Source organism: Cavia porcellus, unplaced genomic scaffold, assembly GCF_034190915.1.
Source record: "Cavia porcellus strain 051 isolate PalLab524CR breed Dunkin Hartley unplaced genomic scaffold, mCavPor4.1 scaffold_5, whole genome shotgun sequence".
In the NCBI taxonomy this organism is placed as follows: Eukaryota; Metazoa; Chordata; class Mammalia; order Rodentia; family Caviidae; genus Cavia; species Cavia porcellus.
In genome coordinates, this window is record NW_026947488.1 from 33,492,504 (window position 1) to 33,506,373 (window position 13,870).

General features: G+C 55.7%; 1 protein-coding gene across 5 annotated transcripts in view; it reads left to right on the top strand.

The window, feature by feature from the left end:
* Window positions 1-329: 329 nt before the first annotated feature.
* The window catches only part of Foxa2 (forkhead box A2), a 44,568-nt gene continuing 31,027 nt past the window's right edge, over window positions 330-13,870 (top strand). The window contains exons 1-2 of one of the 5 annotated variants that reach the window (XM_003476438.3): window positions 330-883; window positions 1,844-3,786. In XM_003476438.3, the coding sequence (XP_003476486.1) occupies window positions 797-883; window positions 1,844-3,136 (1,380 nt within the window). In that variant the 5' untranslated portion in view covers window positions 330-796 and the 3' untranslated portion in view covers window positions 3,137-3,786. Of the gene's footprint in view, window positions 884-1,843; window positions 3,787-6,039; window positions 6,191-6,291; window positions 6,310-13,870 lie in introns of those variants that run through there. The other 4 variants (XR_010047461.1, XR_010047460.1, XR_010047457.1 and 1 more) reach the window with 4 other exon arrangements.

Below are 13,870 nucleotides of genomic sequence, written 5' to 3' on the forward strand. Positions count from 1 at the left end.
CCTGGGATAAATAAATCTGGCTTAACCGCAGTTCCGCGGGGCTCCGAGGCCAGACGCGCCTTCGGAGGCGCGCGCCTGGTGGCGTTTGGTGCTCAGGGACAGAGCGGGGATGTGGCCCCAGGCCGATCGGGTGGCTCTTCCCGGTCCTTTGGCGCACAGTGGGCGTCCTGGAGACCCTGCAGGACAAGGGCTCACCCTCCCCAGCGTCCCTTGCGCGCACCTCCCTGGCCGGCCAGGTGTGGGGCGCGGAAGCTCGGGGTGCGGGGCTCCGAGGGGCAGGTGCGGGACGCCGGCCTGGGCTGCGTCTCACCTAGGTGTGAGCTGATTATTCAAATGGGCTGCCCGGGTCTGGGGATTGGAGGCCCGCGCAGCGCGCCGCGCTATATCACCAGCCGCCCACGTCACTGCGGCACTTGTTCGCCGCGCGGTCCACACCTCCTCCCCCTCCTCCTGCGTTCCCCCCGCCCGCCCCCGCGCTGCCAGCTTCCCGCCGCCGCGGGGCGGTCGCCACTGCCTGCCTCAGCCTCCTCTCGGCAGCCGGAGTGCGGAGCGGCGCGGCGCGGGCGCCCATACAGCGGGCTCGGCGCAGCCTCCCGGGCTCCTCGGCTCCAGCCTCCGCGCCCAATCGTGCGCCCTCGGCACCTCCCGGGCCGGCGGGTATTGAGCGGCGCGGCGCGGCGGGAGCGCGAGCGCGAGGAGGAGGGACCCGGACGCCAGCAGCTTTTTTTTTTTTAAGAGGGTGGGGGTGGGGGCGGACTGCCGGTCGTTTGTTGTGGCTGTTAAATTTTAAACTGCCATGCACTCGGCCTCCAGTATGCTGGGAGCCGTGAAGATGGAAGGACACGAGCCGTCCGACTGGAGCAGCTACTACGCTGAGCCCGAGGTGAGCGCGCGGGGCTGGGGCGCGGCGGGCGGCGGGACTCGGGATCGCGGCCCGGCGCGCACCGCCCCCCACCCAGCCGCGCGGACAACAGCCTTTTCCGCCCTCCTTCGACTCAAATGGGTCTCTTTTTTTATACGACACACTGTTAGCCTTGAGATAATATTAACTTTGTGATCAAATATTGACTTGCGGCGCCTCCAAATCCTCTCCGTGGCCGCGCCACGCACTATCCTAACAGAGTTATGTTTGGCGGCGCGCGGCTGGGGAGGGGTGGGAGGTCGGCCGGAGAGGGTGGGGGGCGGAAGAGGAGAGGTGGGCCCGAGCCGGGCCGCGGTGGAGGCAGAGTCACAGACTCACCACGAAGAGAAAGAAAGTTGGCGGCTGCGAAGCCCCGCCGCAAGGGTTCTGTTCCCAGCGCTCTGAGCCTCCTCCGTTCCCCCCACTTTGAGCCGGAGACAGAGCCCTGGACTCCGCAGCCCTTGCGCCCAGGCTCCCCCGGGACAGGGAGGGAGTCACGGGAGGAATGCGGACAAGCGGGGCCCAGAGACAGTCTACACTTGTGCCACCCCAGACGGGATCCCAGTGCTTGGTTCTTGGGACTGGAGGTGGCCATGTCCAAGGACTCCGGGCAGCGGCGTCCGGTCACAGTGCGGGCGGGAGAGTTTGGGGCGAGTCTGGAGAGGGAGGATACGCTCACTGCGCTCCGGGAGGCCGCTGTCCCAGGATCTGGGCAAGGCTCCGTAAGGCTGGGAGCCGGCTACACTCCCGGACCGGCCGCGCGCCGCAGGCAACTTCCCCAGGGGTGCTCGAGGTTCGCTCTGGAGAAATGCACTCCCGACCAGGGCCCAGGGGAGGCGCGCCCTCCCGCTAGGCAGACCGGGTAGGGACTGGAAGGGCGATGGTGTGGGCACCCTGGAGGCGCGGCGCTAACGCTGTCCCCCTTCCTGGCTCTGTCCGCAGGGCTACTCCTCCGTGAGCAACATGAACGCCGGCCTAGGCATGAACGGCATGAACACATACATGAGTATGTCGGCAGCCGCCATGGGCAGCGGCTCGGGCAACATGGGCGCGGGCTCCATGAACATGTCCTCGTACGTGGGCGCCGGCATGAGCCCGTCTCTGGCCGGCATGTCCCCGGGCGCCGGCCCCATGGCAGGCATGGGGGGCTCCGCCGGCGCAGCCGGTGTGACGGGCATGGGGCCGCACCTGAGTCCCAGCCTGAGTCCGCTCGGTGGGCAGGCTGCAGGGGCCATGGGCGGCCTGGCACCCTACGCCAACATGAACTCCATGAGCCCCATGTATGGACAGGCGGGATTGAGCCGTGCGCGCGACCCCAAGACTTACCGGCGCAGCTACACGCATGCCAAGCCGCCCTACTCGTACATCTCGCTCATCACCATGGCCATCCAGCAGAGCCCCAACAAGATGCTGACGCTGAGCGAGATCTACCAGTGGATCATGGACCTCTTCCCCTTCTACCGGCAGAACCAGCAGCGCTGGCAAAACTCCATCCGCCACTCGTTGTCCTTCAACGACTGCTTCCTCAAAGTGCCACGCTCCCCGGACAAGCCCGGCAAAGGTTCCTTCTGGACCCTGCACCCCGATTCGGGCAACATGTTCGAGAACGGCTGCTACCTACGCCGCCAGAAGCGCTTCAAGTGCGAGAAGCAGCTAGCACTGAAGGAGGCGGCAAGTGGTGGCAAGAAGGGTGCGGGGACTGTGGCCGCCCAGGTTCCGCTGGGGGAGCCCTCCGGGCCGGCCCCGGAAACGCCAGTGGGCACAGAGTCGCCTCACTCAAGCGCCTCACCCTGCCAGGAGCACAAACGCGGGGCCCTTGGGGAGCTGAAGGCGCCCCCCTCTGCAGCACTGAGCCCGCCAGAGCCCGCACCCTCCCCTGGGCAGCAGCCCTCTGCCGCGGCGCACCTGCTGGGCCAGGCGCACCACCCTGGCCTGCCGCCTGAGGCACACCTGAAGCCGGAGCACCACTACGCCTTCAACCACCCCTTCTCCATCAACAACCTCATGTCCTCCGAGCAGCAGCACCACCACAGCCACCACCACCACCAGCCGCACAAAATGGACCTCAAGGCCTATGAACAGGTGATGCACTACCCCGGGTATGGGTCCCCCATGCCCGGCAGCTTGGCAATGGGCTCGGTCACGAACAAAGCGGGCCTGGATGCCTCACCTCTGGTGGCGGACACTTCCTACTACCAGGGCGTGTACTCAAGACCCATCATGAACTCCTCCTAAGAGGACAGCTGCAGCCCCAGCTGGCTCCAGCAGCCTGGGTGAAGGATGAGAGAGAAAGAGACAGAGGAATCCAGTAGAGGCTCCAGGGATGGGGTTCCAGGAGGTGCAAGGGTGGAGAGACCCAGGACACCTCTGCCCCAAACAGCCCTTTTTAGGCTCACTTTCTCCGAAGCCTGAGCTCCCCACAGATGACCACGTTGATGCCCATCATCCTGTATAAGAGGGAGCGGGGAAAGAGGAAAAGAAAAAAGCCTTCGGTTCCCACTCTGTAGACTCTGCTTCTCTCAGCACCTGCAGACCCGACTTTTTGTTGTTGTTGTTCTCCGTTGCTGTTGTTGCAGGGAAGATTTACTTTTTAAAAAAAAAGCTTTGTGAGTGACTCGGTGTAAAACCATGTAGTTTTAACAGAGATCCAGAGGGTTGTACTGTTGTTTAAAAAGACAGAAAAACAAATGATGTAAGGGTCTGTTGTAAGTGACCAAGAAAAAAATGCATTCCCATCCTCCACACGGTGAAATCCAGGTCTCGGGTCTGATTAATTTATGGTTTCTGCGTGCTTTATTTATGGCTTATAAATGTGTATTCCGGCAACCAGGCCCAGAGTTCTGCAGATCTATATTAAAGTGTTATTGCTGGTTTTATCCCTTGAATCTTTTCCTCAAGATTTTTCTTTCTTTTTCCTCTTTTTCTTTTTTTTATCTGACTTTGAAAATAAACAGATTTAAAATTATTCCAAGGAGGGAGGTAGAGAGTGGCTGGTGGCAAGTTTTATGTGGTTGGGGGGAGCACGCTGTTTTCCAAGCATTTTATTAAAATGTCCAAGTTAAGCTTTTTTTTTTTTTTTTTTTTTTTAATGTGAGTATACAGCAGCCACGGCCAAGGTCCCAGTTCTCCTCTCATGTTCCTGTCCCTCTCACCATGCCTCCATCCCTGAACCACTCTGAACCACCCACTCAGCATGGCTCCGGGTAACTCAGGTGCCAGCCCTCTCCCACCTATGCCCTCAAAAGTCTAGCCCCATAAGCTCTCAGCCTCTCTGTGGCCGTGCTTCCCGTCTGGACTTTTAACTGTGCACACAGGGAAACATGGCCCCCTGTGAACCATTCTGGCAGGTTTGTTTTTAAAGCTAAGAGAAAACCAGTCTCCTCTTGTCTCAGCACTCAACGTGGGCTGTAGAAGGCGGCCAAGCCTGGATCTCACTCCAGTCCAGGACTGGCTGGTCCTGGGGAAGCCTGGACTTCACCTGTACCTGCTGTGTTTCTACCTAGGCCTCATGGAAGCTACAGAGCCTAGGCTGCCTTTGTAGATTTCTAGTGCTGAGGTGGTCCTGGTAGCTTACTGTGGAAAGGGAACGGGGCCAGCAGTCTCAGGCCTGTGTCTATGCCACCAGGGTGTCTTGTGCCCTGTGCACACCTGACTAGATGGGGCAGCTGAGTGACATTCCACCTCTCCTTTGTAAATATGAGGTGTATGTGGGACTAAGGCAGAGGTAAGGGTACCTAGTGCCACTTGTCAAAGGATCTTGGCTGGTGCGGGATGCCAGTGTCTTAAGATCTGTCCCCTACCTCATAGCAAGCCCTGAGATCCCAAAAGCATCCTGCTGGGCCAGGTTTCCAGGCTGGCAATGTGGGATTGCAGCCCAGTGCGGGTATTATGTGAGTCTTCTAGAAAACCAAAAGTATGAGGACCCAGAATATATGCTTTTCCTTTCTTTTCTCTTTTGCATTCTTTTGATCTTTCTTTCCCAAAATATATTTTTCCAAACTGTTCCCTCGCCCCACAGATGGCCTGGCTGCAGTGGAAACCCTGGCTCTGAGCAGCGCAGCCCAGCATGGGTTTTGACCCCATCTCCGCAGGCCTTCCAGCGACTGTCTAGAGCGCGCACCTCTAGTTCATGCCTGAGTAAAATCGCACTGGGGCCCCAGAACCTCAGACTCGGTGCTTCCGTTTTCCAAGCCCAGACTCGAGCTTCGAAAGCTACAAATCGGGCTTCCCGACTGCAGAAACCGGGGGTGTCTCTGAGGCTTCCCGGCTCGGACACCTCCTTGTGGTCTCTGCGCCCCTCCCACTCCCCCCGGCCTTCCCACGCCTTGGGAGGGGGCTGCTCCTCCACCCCCGCCTTCAAATCCCCCTTTTTAACACACCACATTGTCCCAAAGAACACAGGGAAGAGAGACGGGGTGGGGGGGGTGGAGTTGCCTAGGCCAGCAATCAGGCCGTCTCTCCTCCAGCAAGGACACACACGTCGCGAGCCTGGCCAGAAATGTGTTTCATTATCACATAAAAGGCTCCCGTGGCGAAGGAGCGGAGAGGCAGGGCCCGGGCCGAGTGCGGGACAATGGGGACTGAAAGCGCGGCCCTAACCTGCTGTGTTCCCTACCGCTCGCCCATTGTGCGAGGGTCGTTTTAAACTACTTAGCGCGCCCCCTCCACTGATCCTGCCGGGAGCAGAGTCCGCGCTCCTACGCGAAGAGGAGGTCGGAGCGGCGCGTCCCGGCTTCTCTGCTTTCAGTGCCGTCCGCGACCCTCCCCCCGCAACCCCCCCCCCGTTCCGAGCGGGCGCCCCTTCGCCTCCGCCCGCCTGGCTCCGCTTCTTGCGGGGTGCAGCGCGCCCCCTCTCTCCCATCTGCCTCCCCGCGCCTTCCTTCCGCGCGCGGGTTTAAGCAACCGTGATGTGTGAATAAACAAAGTCAGTAAACAACCGAAAAAAAACATGCTGGATCCGAATTCCAGGAGGGTGAACTCCCCACGCCACGTCACACCTCAGCAAATTTGCACAGATATTATATTGCCTCCCCCTCCTTTATTATTCTTTTTTTTTTTTTTTTGCCAAGATCCCATTGTACTTAACTGAATTTTATAACGCTGATCGATATCTTGGTAAAATATTCATTTTTAAACTAGCGGGCAGTGAAATCTTTGCTTTGTGCGCTAAAGTCAACAGTCGCTCGGTTTGAGCTCAAATAAATGCAGGGATGCCGGGGCTCTGAGCAGTCGGCCGCCTCCCTCCGCGCGCTGGACGCTCCGCCGCCGTCCGCAACCCAGGCCACACAGGTAGGGAGCGCGCGGCTCCCCGCCTGGCCGGGTCCTCTCCCCGCAGGGGCCGCGACGCTCGGCGGGGGCCAGCAAGACGCAGGGGTGGGAGAGGGTTCCAGGCTGCGCAGCGTGCAAGGGTAAGGGGTCTAAGTCCGGGCGCAGTTGGAGTCTAGCAGGACCCCGAGGCACTGAAGCCTTTAACAGGCTCCTGCCACCACTGTGGTCCGGGGACTCGATTCAAAGGAGAGTGTGGAGGTGGCTTAGAGAGTGAAATCAGCAGGAAACGGGGTGCCCGGTGCGGGACGCGGGGCAGATCCAGGCGCAACTACTTGGTTACTGTAAGCCCCGCTGCAATCTGGGCTCGGCTTCTTGCGGGTGTGGCCTGGCGTGGGCGGCAGGGGTCGTGGCAGGGCGCAGGGGAGGGGCAGCTCCTTTCCAAGGAGAGAGCGATTTGAGCTCACGCGCAGAAAACCTTGATACTTTTACGCACGCGGGCTCGGCCACGAGCAGGATGGGAGCCTCCGGGACGAGAGCTGGGCCCACGTTAGGAAGCCAAAGCTGGCCGCGGGGCCTTTTGTCACCTCTTTCTCCCAGCACCAGTCGTCAGGTGCCGGAGCTCGCTAGAGTGAGCCGGACTTGGCGCAGAATCGTCTAGGACACGGCAAAATCGGGCACAGTTTCGCTGCCTGCGGGAGGTGCAGACCAGGGAAAAGCAGCAGCTTTTCAGCTTCCGGGACGCTTGGCTTTTGAGGGCGGGGTACGGAAAGACTTTCCCCCCGGGACCAACCTTTCCAACAGGTCCCCTCCACGCCGCGCTTTCCCAGGGTCTTCCATTTTTACTCTCGGGCGTCAGGCATACTACGGGGCCCTGTCCAAATAGGACCTAATGCGGTTTTGCAGAGGCTGGGATGCACCAGGTCCATGGCCTACGGAAATTGCCCGCCAACCCAAATGGACCGCTCAGCTGAGCGGCGCCGCAATCACCAGATCGCTACCCCGGGTATGCAGGAATCGGTCGCAAGGATGCATGGGCTTAGGGTTGCTGGCGCACTTTTGTTTGTGCGCATTATAGGTAGCCCCGTCGTGGACACGCTGCCGTCCGCGCCCATCGTCCCCGCTGCTCGAGGGGACGCACCCACCGCCTCAGCCCGGCCTCCGCCTTGCCTGGCTGTTGATCATCCCCAGCGAGGTGGAGCGCCTGAAGGATGCAAGGCAAGGCTAATCGTTTTTAAATAATTAATGCCTCCCGTTCCGCTGGTAATGCTGGGCCTCGAATTCGTCGATTACTTGTCATTAGACGAGTGTCGCCCCACAGCCTCCCCTCGGGCCTTTGATGGCGCCCGGTCACCTAGCCCAGCCCACTCCAAGGCTGAATTAAAAGGTGCCCGGCCTTTGAGAGCCGGGTGCAGAGTAGCCGCGGCCCTTAATTCACTGCGAGTTTTGAAAGAAAGACCCTCGCTGAAGAGATGTAATCTTTCAAATGGCCAATTTAAACGCCTGATCTTTATCTCTGGCCTCTCCGGCTTATACAGAGCAGCCAGCCCTCAGCGCTTTGGGGGCCTTTCCAGGCAGGGGTAGGGCAGGAGAGTGGAGAGATGGGTCCAGCAGTGGAGGGTAGAGACGGTGGTTATTAAGTAGGCTCCAGAGGAACCGTTCAGCGTCCAGCACCCAGGGGTTTCATGCACTCCTGGCTGGAGGCACTGGGTATCCTGAAACAAGGCAAAGCCTTTTCTGAGGCTCTTCATCCTGCAAGATTAGGGGGAAGGGAAAAGGAAAGAGGTCTCTCTACCCCACCCCTAGCCCCACCACTGTGGATCTGGGGCTGCTGAGCAGTGACAGCAGAGCCAGCCTACAGACCCAAGTCCTGCCTCCAGAACACAGTTGCACCCCCAGCACTGGTGGCCCCAGTTTGCTGTCCCTGCAGTGACAGAAGAGCAAGTGTCAGACCTGGAGTGCTTTGCCCACTTAAGATGGCCTGACCACGCCTGGGAGCAGCACCTGGTGATCCAGGCCAGTCATGGGTTGGCAAGTGAAGCTAAAAACTGTGAACACACAAAACAAGGAAAAAGACCTCCAAAATTTGCAGCTCAGTTTAAGGACATTTATTGTGTACATGGGTCAAATGTTCTTTTTAAGGTAAATAAAGATGAAAGCGGCTGGGACAGTGGCTGGGTGCCCTGGCTGAGCACAAGCTGCACACTGTGTCTCAGTCCTGGACAGCGACCCCCTCCCCGGCAGACCTCAGAAATAGTATGTCTCACTGCTCAGGACCCATTCTCCTCTGCCAAAGGAAGAGGTAGGGACAGTCACACAGCTAACAAGGTCAGGGAGAAACTTAAAAAGAGATGAAGAAAAGCCAAGGGCCTGGTACCGGGGGTCCTGGCTGTCCCTTGATCTGTACCCCCCCCCAAAAGCAGGTCACCTTGACTGAGAGCTCTGAAAAATTCTTTTTTGATGAGCTGCGTTGGATATGGGCAGGCGCACAGCAAACAAAACACTCCTGGCCTGGCCGTGTCCCCAGCGAGCTCAGCGGGGGCCCAGCTCCCAGCGGCCTCTGCTCGGGACAGAACTCTCAGGGACTTCCCGACCCCATTGCTCCAGGGGTTGCTCGGAGGCCTAAATCCTGGGGCATCTCCTGCATTCTGTTTGCAGCCTTCCTGCCCACACTCTTATCCCTTTTCTCCTTTCTTCTTTAAAACAATCATGTGTGTCCCCCCTCACGCCCTCCCCGCTTTGTGTTTGTTGATGACCTAACACGCTCACACCAAAAGCCACACACAGAAAACCAACAGTGTGGGATGGGAGGAGAGGCCAATTATGGCTGAGGCTAACAAGCGGGAACACCCAAGTTGCAGCCGGCTGTCTCCTGGGAGACTGATGGAGGCTTCTTTTACAAGCTGTAATTCCGCCCCGGTCCCGGTCCCCCTTGCCAGACAGGAGGTGATGCTCCTCACCCCTCCCCCGCCCTGCACCCTAGGCCGTCTCCAGATCTCCTGTGCATCCTCTTCTCTGCAAGGCAGAAGGCTGCCTTGGGCTGAAGTGCTTCTCAAGGCAGGGAAAGCAGACAGGGATGTGTTAGTGGCTGCTCCTCAGAGTTGGGATCTCCCTCAGATCTCCAGATGAACTATCAGCACCAGGCTCACGTTAGAGAAGCTCAGCTTGCTCTGCCAGCCTCTGTCTCTGTCTCTGTCTCTGTCTATGTCTCTGTCTCTGTCTCTGTCTCTGTCTCTGTCTCTGTGTCTCTCTGTTATCTAGCACAGCTAGTACCTGCAAGTGAAAAAAGAGGCAATTCAAATTAAGCTACATTCAGGCACAGCTAGAGACCTCTGGGTTCCCCAGGGCCAGTGCCTGGGGTTCCGAGCCCCTCTTGCTAACTGGAGGTGTTGAGGTTGCTAATGGTGTAGGGTGTGAAGCCTGCAATACTCTATCAGACATAAGCATCCGGTGAGAAGGAGAATGTCAGCCCCCAAATCTCCAATGTGTAAAGTGAGTGAGATTAGAGGAGTAGCGCTGGGCCTTTAGAGTAAAAGTTGACTGTTTTCAGCTCTTACCTTTGCAACCCCACATGCACTTGCTTGAATGCTAAGAACTAGATTTCTTCCCAAGCAAATCAGGGATTGCATTGTTTCACTCGCTGAAAACCATAAAACTCAGGTTCAAGGAAAAGCACGAATGTTTTTGGACCAGGAGGGGCAGGAGCCCAGTAAATCAAAGCAGAACTGCATGCATGTGGATCTGGAGTTGCTATTTCTGTACAAATTCGATCTTCATTCATTCCTGGGTCTCTTTTTCAGAAAGCAGGCATAATTGTCATGAGTTTTGTGGGGGAAATTCTCATTTGCTGAAAGAAAAGTATATCATTCCTAATTCTAAGTCTTGAGCATTAAATCACTAGAAAATTTAAATTGTTGTCTTGGGAATGTTTGGAAGGAGGGAAGCATAGGGCAGGAGCCCTGGGAGGAACCTAATTCTGTGACTGTCCTCCTAGAAGAGTGGGGGACACCAGCCAGAGCAGGGACTGGGTGCCATCGCCACCACTCCAAAAAAGTCCAGGACATCAACTTATGGTCTCTGTTATAAAATACAGAGTCTGCTCAGGATTTCTGTTTAGTGTACTTTCTGAAACCCATCCTCAATCTAAAGTAAAGGAGACTTACTTTCCCTTTATTTTGCAATTCTTAGCTACATTTTCATTCATTCACTCATATATTTATATTAGTACATTGTGCACTTCATGAGCTGAAAGAAGTTATAATTTCTTTTTTTTTTTTCACTTTTTTTTTTTTTTATCAGTACCAGGGATCGAACTCACAACTGCATGCTTGCAAGGCAGGCGCTTATGCCGCTGAGCTAAATCCCCAGCCCCAGAAATTATAATTTCAACTACCATCTTGCTGGTTGAAAAATTTGCCTTCTACCCAGAGAAGTGAGTCTATTTCTTGGCAGAAATTTTGATTCTTGGTGTTCTACCATGCTGGGTTTCTTATGGCCTTCTGATGCCTAACACGTGTACATCTTTCTCTCTCTTTCTCTTTCTTTCTTACTTTCTCTTGAGATTGCATCCAGGGCCTTCACACTAAGCTACATTCCCAGCCATTTTTATTCTTTGTTTTGAGACATGATCTCGCTAAGTTACCCAGGTGGAACTTGAACTTGGGATCCTCCTGCCTCAGCCTCCTAAGTGCTGGGATTACAGCACATGCACCTCCACAACTGGCCCATCTTGTTTCCTCATCACAACTCTGTTTGACCCCACCATCAAGTGGGGCTCCCCAGGGTGCAGGTACCCCCTGAAGTCGCTTTGGGCTAATCTTCCTCACTGGTGGGAGTCAGAGTTTCCGGGGGATTGGTGCTGAGCCCTAGTCTGAGTTCTGTGTTCTCTAAATTTAGCTTGTCTGCTTCCCAGACTCAGAGCTCTGGCCCCAAGTCACAGCAGTGGGAAACAGCTTTCACCTGAGCTCAGGGTTTGGGTCCTGGGCTATGTCAGTGGAGGAGCATGTCTGGAATGTGGGAAGAGGTAGAGGGAAGCAGGAAGAGCTCAGAAGAGTGGGGCCAGGGTGCCCAGGATAGATTAGGACAGATTAGGAGGGGGTGTGTGGTCGAATTTCCTGTGACCATGGTCCCTAGAGCCAGCCAAGAGTCTGTCTGGACCTGGCTGCGCTCTGCTCCCCGCTGAAGCAGTGTCAGCTGGCCGCTGCTGAGAGAGGAGGCCACAGATATTCAGCGGTTGGACGGTTCCAGCACTGTGATTAGAAGAGAAAATGCCAGGGCCATGCTGGGACAGACTGGGGGAGAGCTAGACCACGCAGGTTTCTTTCAGCGCTAGATTACCCAATGCCTTATTCCTCATCAGACCTGGCAAGGGGCCTGGAATGTCCTAAGAGACTCTGACCTCTGACCTCCCCCTGACCCCCACCTGGTGTCCTGACAACACAGGTGACAGCACAGCTGGAATGCATGGCCGCCCACAGCTGGCCTCCTACACACCCAGCCCACCAGCCCAGGGCAGCACCCCTGTATCCAAATTCGGTCCCCAGCATCTGTGTGTGTGTGCACAAGCGCACAGATGCTGCCCTGCACCCAGCAGGCCTACTGCCAAGGAGAGGACATCTAGCACACACTCAGGGGCTGCAGGAGGGAAGGGGTGACAAGGATGGCTGTGCCTGGCCCTGGGGCCCACACACCTGCCTCCTGCGAGAGTATACACCACTCCCTCTCCCTGTGGCCCCGCAGCTAGGCTCCCTGGCTTGTCCACTTTGAGAAGTTGCTGTCCTGCAGAGTTGGCGTCTTTGCCGCATCATTTCAGGGACACTTGGATTGGGGGACTTAGATTCTAGGCCAGCATGCACTGGATATCTGTACCAGGCCTGAGGATGGGTGACTCCTTGAGCTACAGGGAGGTTCATGGTGAACTGTGTCCCCTCAGCCCCGCCAGCAGTAGGGGTGAGATTGAGGTGGGGCACAGCGCGACACAGGTTCCCAAACCTCTGTCTGTCAGCCCCTCTGACACTACTGAGAGCACAGAATACTCTTGGGGCTGATTATGGGGTGGGCAGCAGGAAGAGGGTCCCCGATCTATGTTCTGTCCTCTCTCCATTTTAATTGCCACCTCTCTCTCACCAGCAGAGTTTGCCTATTAAAGGCCAATCTCTCTTGATTTCTTTGCGTTCAAAGGACATTTCGATTCACCCAGACAGACAATTAAATCCCCCTCGCACTGCTCGCTCCCTTCTCCGGTTTGGGACTGAGATGAATCCCTTTCTCCTGCGGCTCCAGCTGGGGAAGAACCGATGTCAGGTCTCACCTGTGGTTATCAGAATGCCAGGCTCATTTAGGCAGCTCAGCTCGGGACCCCAGGCGATCCCTTCATTGATTGTGGAAAGCATGATTTAGATTTTCCCCTTGCTCAGTAAACAACTAAAAGTAACTGCATGGTTTTGCCCTGGCTTTCAGCTATCTCCCACCCTCACTCTCCTCTCCTGCCCTTCTTTCTCTCTCTCTTCTCCCCCCACAGCTATGCACACATACCCACACTCCTTCCTTCTACAGGTCTCTGGACTCCTGTTAATCACGTAGGGACAGTCAGATCACAATCCCTTTATCTATAGCTAATCCCCTCAGCAAAAGAATTTGGGGGGCTCTGTGCTCTCCATTGGGGACTCACACTTGCCTTGGGGGATGTACATGCCCTCCCAAGTATCTACAGGAGGTTCTGAGAACGTGGGGCCCCTTTCCAAACCCCTGCTGGCCACTTCTCTAAGTTCCCACCTGGCTAGCACACTTGCTGGGGACTTCCCAGCCCTTCTGGTCGGCCTCCCTTCCCCCACCCAGGCCTCTGCCTTTGCTAAGCCGGCACAGCTCTAACCCAGCAGATAGAAGTTGGGGGTGGGGACGTTCCAGCCACCATACAGGAGCAGGGGCTTCTGTACCCCTCCAACCCTGGTCCTCCACACAGATTTCTTGGGGTAAAAGTAATTAATGTGGCAAACTGACTCCTTGGGCACCAAACTTTTAAGGTCTTTAACAAGAGCCTCACTTACTCCCCAATTACTAATAAAAAGGGAAAGACGCTCCCTATTGTCCACAAGTCCCAATTCTCTGAATAGACCATTTGTTCTAATTAGACTCCTTCATTAGCTCTAACTCCAGGAACAGGTTTGCTGGAGGCCATTGTAATGATCGTGGGCATACAGCTGCCTGTTTTATAAGAACAGACACAATCACCAGCTATCCACAGCGGCGAAAAATCTCAGTACCAATCCTAAACAGTACCGAGTTAAAAATGCAAGAGCTATTTTTAAGAAGCCAAATGGTAAAGAACTGTTTTCCCTGAATGTTTTGGGTCATCAGTCTGCAATGAGTGCTTTTGTAAAAATTAAGAAACTTTCTCTTTCAAAGTTGGTCCTATTTCAGATGGAATTCTTTTTTTGTTTGCCTAAATTCCTTTTACTCGCTAAAAGGCATTTTTCAAATTCGATCACACATGGACTTCAAATACAGTGCCCCCTTCTAGCTAGCTTTCACCAAAAATCCCTAGTTGTTCTAATATTTTAAAAAATCACTGGTGTTGTCCATGAACTCTCCAAATTAAAAAAATCCTAAAAATAAAACGAACCTTATAATTTGTAAATTCTTGATAGTTAAGGTAAAAATATCTCCCCCAGCAGCAGCAGAAGGCAGGTATTTGTATTTTAAAGA